Below are 5176 nucleotides of genomic sequence, written 5' to 3'. Positions count from 1 at the left end.
TACTTAGCATACTGCTAAAGTAATTATTGGCAACAAATTCAGTTTGTTGTAGGGCTGGGGTCCCATAGAACCTCTCCCAATGGAAATTTTTTTTGTAAAATTTAAATTTTCCTCTAGTAGTATTTAGTGGAAAGTAAATGCCAAACTCTCCCTTCTTAATTAGTTATCCTGAGAGGTTTACAGGAAATGATTTCTTTCAGAAATTTAGTCCTTGGACATTATTAATTTATATTGAGATTCTGTTAAAGTTTTGTAAATGAACTTGTACTAGTAATGTAATTTTATTTCATATGCATTAATTGCATACTTATGGAAGTATTTATCTGTAGGTCATTGATAAGTTTGTACATTGAGGATTTCTATTGGAATATCTAAACCAAATTGTTTTGTAGCAACCACAGATTTCTTCTGGGATCGGGGTCCCACCACCACCTCCAGTTCGGAATTCGTCGATGAGGAATGGAATAACATCTGGATACTCTCCATCACAAAATTTTGGTAATATATTTATCTTCACGCTTAATAAGAATAATTATGTACTAGTAATTTGTAGTAATATTCTTTGTTTGTAAACCATTGTTGTATATTACAAAATCATACAACAAAGTTAGTAGTAGTACTAAGAACTTGTGGAAATCTAGAAGAATGTCAGAATGTTTATCATATTTTGTAGTTATGTACAATATCATGCTATTGTTCATATTATAGAATGCATATGTATATGTAAATATACACTAGTGTCCAAAATGAAAGCAACAAACAGAAATCCTTTCCTCGTGTGATTTTTTTTTTTTATAAATTTGCCAAGTTTAACCTGTTGCTATTGTGATTTTTTTGTTGATAAATCCTGGCACATTAAGGTTAGTTTATTTTATATCTTAAATCAGTTGTCTATGACATAAATATTACTATCACCTGATCGTATTATGTGGTCAAATGGACACACGGGAAAGAATTTCCGTTTGTTGCTTTAATTTTGGACATTAGTATACATTAATTTGCTTGTCTTTTTTACACTGTATTTTTGCTGCCTAGGTATCAGTATCATGTTTCCAATTTTGCAATTTTATGTAAGCATTGAATATTTCAATGAAGAGTGAAATAATACAGTTATGTTACCTTCACTTATCATTTGTACCCAAACCACTTTCATTCGCTTTCCTCTTAATACAGCAGAATCAAGTGCATAATAAAATAAAATATTTTACTTCTTTTTCAGGGGACTTTGAGTCTCGATTTGCTGATCGTTTTCATAGTGTCAATGAATTCCCACTTCCAGATCGGTTTAGGAATATCATGAAAACATACAATAGTAAAAATGGTAAGTGTTTTAAACCTTGAAAAATACTTATATATATGGAAAGGTAGGATAGGTTAAGCCATGATCCAGGTATTTAATATTTTCAAGCAGCATGACTGTTCATTAGGGGTGATAGAATGATAGGCTGTGGTGTACATTCAGAAAGGCATTTCTTCCATGGTCATGCAACAAAGGCTCATATTGCAAATTTCTAATCAATGTCTTTTCACCACTAAAATTGGCAAAACTGTAGATATTAAGTTCCTTGCTGATAAATATGAGACAAGAGAGAGAATATGTTTTACAAACAACAATACCATTTTATATGTGTGCAATCTGATTTTGCAATGAAAATATATTCATGAAGAAACTTGTTAAATATGACAATATAACTATTTGCATCAATTTATTTGAGAAGAGTATTTTTAATTGAGTTAATTTTATATTCATTTACATACTAATACTGCATAACTTATAATGTGTAAAACTTCTTGAAGACTCAGGCTCAATAATAAATAACGAGCCATGCTTATATGTAGTACAATTGGGGTGTAAGGGGTGACCTTCCATTTAGTGTGCCCAATTGTCAACCTCACTTCCACGTAGTACACCCGGGACTGTATTTTGCAGACAAACGAGGCTCTGGCGACTGGCACTATGGCCAGTATAATTCTGTGTTGTCCTGTGTTTTGTCCTTACGTGTGCTGAGTGCCCGTTTACAGCCTCAGCTTTTATCCTAAGTCAGAATATTTTAAGCTTTTAGTTATGCAACGTTAGAGTTGTTATTTGTAATGGTAAGGGGCTGGACCCCGTATAATGTGACGGGTGCAAAATGGCCTAAGTGCTGACGTATCCAAAATTTTAAATTCAATGTAGTACAATTGTTGAACCCGTTCCTTTGCTGCTGGTAAGTTCATTAACAGTTTACATAATTAATGTTGTAATATATTATTATTGATACCTTCAACTGTGTCAGTAGAGGCCAACCATACACAACACACAAAAAATAAATTTAAAAAATGAAACCACCAGAATTGTGAGGAATAATGCAGAATCTTGGTTTATTCTTCAGTTTCATACAACAAACTCAATAATCACCTGGCTACGCTTCGTACATTATGAGAGTTATCTTCTTGCCCCTTCCCACGTGTATTTAGTTTCCATTCCTCTGAGTTTTATCTTTCCAGTGACTACAAAGCTTGTGAAATGCAAGTGTTAATATTTTGTTGTCTTATGGTGGCTTGTACTAACACAAGTCAAGACATGTTCTATTCCGTATGTGGTGTGTACTAATGTTTCAAGTGTAGATTTATATAAATGTAACTATAATAAGAGAATGACCATGAGGAAATAGGAAATGCTCTCTATACAATAAAAAAAAAGAAATAGTATTTTGAACTACCTGCTCAAGGCCAGTGTAAGAGCTGCAAGGTTTTCAGGTCAGAGCAATGTGGCCGTTAACCAGAATTCTCACTGGGTGAATATTAGTTTTATTTCCTGGCAACCCTGCTACTCACACTGGCACACATCTACACATCTTTTGTTCTCTGTTGACATTGCAGTTAATGTTGCAAAATGTTCTTATTGCCTGGTGAGTATTTCCTATTTCTTTCTTATTTTATACAACATATAAATGGAAAAAAATTAATATTTTCTATATTATACAGGAATAGTTATTAATATATGCTTAAAATGATATTCATAATTTTCAGGTCAGGGTTTTACTGAAGATTATGCCATCCAAAAAACTACAGTGCATCTGTCTGCTTCAGTTATTTACAACCTAAAGCAATAATGTCATTATTGCGAGTGAGTTAATCTGTGATTCAAACTTTAGCTGGGTTGAGGTTGTAGATTACTGAAACAGGTGTGGTTCTCAGTATTGTAACTATGGATCTAAAAAGATACAATAATAGATCTGTGTGTGTATATATTTATACTTTGAATGCAGTTATCGCTTTTGCTTTACGTATATTTCCACTGTAAATGGCTTTTTCTTTTGGTGGTGGTTGGAGTTAGGATTTGAAATTGAAACATTGTAGTTGCAATACCACACTGCAATGAAACCACCGCTAGTGCATTGCTAGTGCATTGTGGTAAGGAAAGAATTAGAATTATGCTACAGTGCTTATATTTTTAGTGTAAATAAAATTTTCTACATTTTGAAGTGTACATCTAAGTTAATTTGTGTGATTAAAGCAACACAGTCTTAAGATATTGTCAAATTGTGTTCACTTTATTATTAATATAATACATATGCTCTCTCATCCAGTGATGAAGCTGAGATCCAATGTAAGAGTATCGATCAAAGTTGCTTAAAATTCTGTTAGTTAAACCAATTCCGATATGGAATTCCTTGGTTTCAAAATTTTGAACACACAGGATAAAATGATATAGTTTTTGCAAGTTTAGTGCAGTATAGTGTTGTACTGTAAGGAAAACTAAAATGTGTGTGTTTAAATTTTAGTTTTTGTGTGGTTTCGAATGCCAGAACTTAATTCCTTCTCACAACCATGTGCAAACTATTTCTATGCCAGTGTAAAATATCTAAGGATATTTACAATACACAAACAGAATTTTTAGGTTTGCCATGCTGAAAATGACATTGTATTTCTGTTATGTATATAGGAAATGGTTAAATTTTTGCATTGAAATCACCTTGCATGGCAAGTTCATCATTTTTATCTGCATTCCCTCTTGCCATTAAGCATCGAGTTCTATCATCTATTTCTCATACACTTTTCAGTCCAAGATGAGGTCTCAGATTTCCAGCATTGTTTTCCCTTTTGTTTCTTCCTTCCTTCCAAACCTTTCTACATATATTCTTCCCACTGAATATGTGGTTGTCTTCTTCCGTTCTAGCCATTCAATCTGGCCTCAAAGACCTGTTTAGGCTCGTGATGTTCTCTCATTGTAGCAACATGTCTAAACCATTGGAGATGTCTCAACCAATGGTGCATGAATATTGCTTCAACAATGATTTTTGTTTAAAAGAAAAATTATATTATTCAGTTATCTGGCTTCAAATCCAGAAAAGGTCCAAAATATTATGTTTCTTTCTCAATAATGTCTCACTGAAATGGTTAGGGACTTTCTATATGAGCAGTCCTAATAAAACACAGGATCTTTTAGGATTGAAAATTTAGTTGATTGGAAGACCGGCAATGAGTATAGTATCTTACAAAGCATTCAGTCGTTTCATTGTAGTAAAGATCTTGCCATAAAATGCCATGATTGCAAATGGATGCATGGGGGGAGTTTATAGTCGTCTACTTCAGAAGAGAAGAGAGATGTTTTTTACCGACTGAAAACTGGGGAACCCTTATTTTGTATTGATTTGAAATGCAAATTTCTTCCATTCCTTATCTAATTTAGACTGTTTGCTTTTTTCCAGCTAAACAACAAGCTCCATTACCTCCAGGGTCGCAAGGTTCACATCCTCCTGTCGTGCAGTTGGGGAGCAAGATGTATGCCAGCAATACATCTGTTTGTTAACCTACATTGCATCTAGGTTAGATCGATGCAGCCTGAGTCTTCCTTTGGCATTAACCAATGAAGGACAGGACAAAAGCAGTCTGTATGTAGGGAGCATGCGAGAAATAAGCATAGATTCTTGCTAGTTTAGGAAGCGAGCAATCGGAAATACTTGGAGCTTAATAAAAAAAGGTCAAAGTATTGTTGCGATTTCCTCTCCTCTTTTTGTAAATGAAGTCATTATTTGGCTGTGATGATTGAGTTGATTTAAGAGATAAAATTTACTACATGGGATAATAAAAGGTGTATATGTGAGTGTAGGTTCGGTCCAGCCACAGTTGAGCCCCTCTCCCTCCTTATTTAACCAGGTAAGATGTCATGCAACGGAAAAATGCCCCGCCT

At 33.8% G+C, this 5176-nt stretch overlaps 1 protein-coding gene across 2 annotated transcripts; it reads left to right on the top strand.

Annotated features, from left to right (window-relative positions):
- The first annotated feature begins 267 nt into the window (after window positions 1-267).
- On the top strand, window positions 268-4852 carry LOC145986566 (WAS/WASL-interacting protein family member 2-like). 2 transcript variants are annotated; one of them, XM_083120725.1, is made up of 4 exons: window positions 268-498; window positions 1220-1321; window positions 3013-3109; window positions 4695-4852. In XM_083120725.1, the coding sequence occupies exons 1-3, from the start codon at window positions 453-455 to the stop codon at window positions 3093-3095; spliced, it is 231 nt and encodes a 76-aa protein (XP_082976851.1). In that variant the 5' UTR covers window positions 268-452; the 3' UTR covers window positions 3096-3109; window positions 4695-4852. The 2 variants fall into 2 exon arrangements, with proteins under 2 accessions (XP_082976851.1, XP_082976850.1); XM_083120724.1 differs by lacking the exon at window positions 3013-3109 and having other exon boundaries at window positions 291-498.
- Window positions 4853-5176: the final 324 nt, after the last annotated feature.

Source organism: Lepisma saccharinum, chromosome 4 (genome assembly GCF_977018435.1).
Source record: "Lepisma saccharinum chromosome 4, izLepSacc3.1, whole genome shotgun sequence".
Lineage (NCBI taxonomy): Eukaryota > Metazoa > Arthropoda > Insecta > Zygentoma > Lepismatidae > Lepisma > Lepisma saccharinum.
The sequence above is the reverse complement of the archived record's forward strand: the minus strand, read 5'-3'. Positions and strand labels throughout refer to the sequence as shown.

Bases quoted from the DNA above. Each gene is read 5' to 3' on its own strand.
- LOC145986566 (XM_083120724.1), top strand. From the start codon at position 453: ATGAGGAATGGAATAACATCTGGATACTCTCCATCACAAAATTTTG. The intron at 499-1,219 runs GTAATATATTTA...CTTCTTTTTCAG, and splicing joins CTCTCCATCACAAAATTTTG to GGGACTTTGAGTCTCGATTT. The intron at 1,322-4,694 runs GTAAGTGTTTTA...GCTTTTTTCCAG, and splicing joins AACATACAATAGTAAAAATG to CTAAACAACAAGCTCCATTA.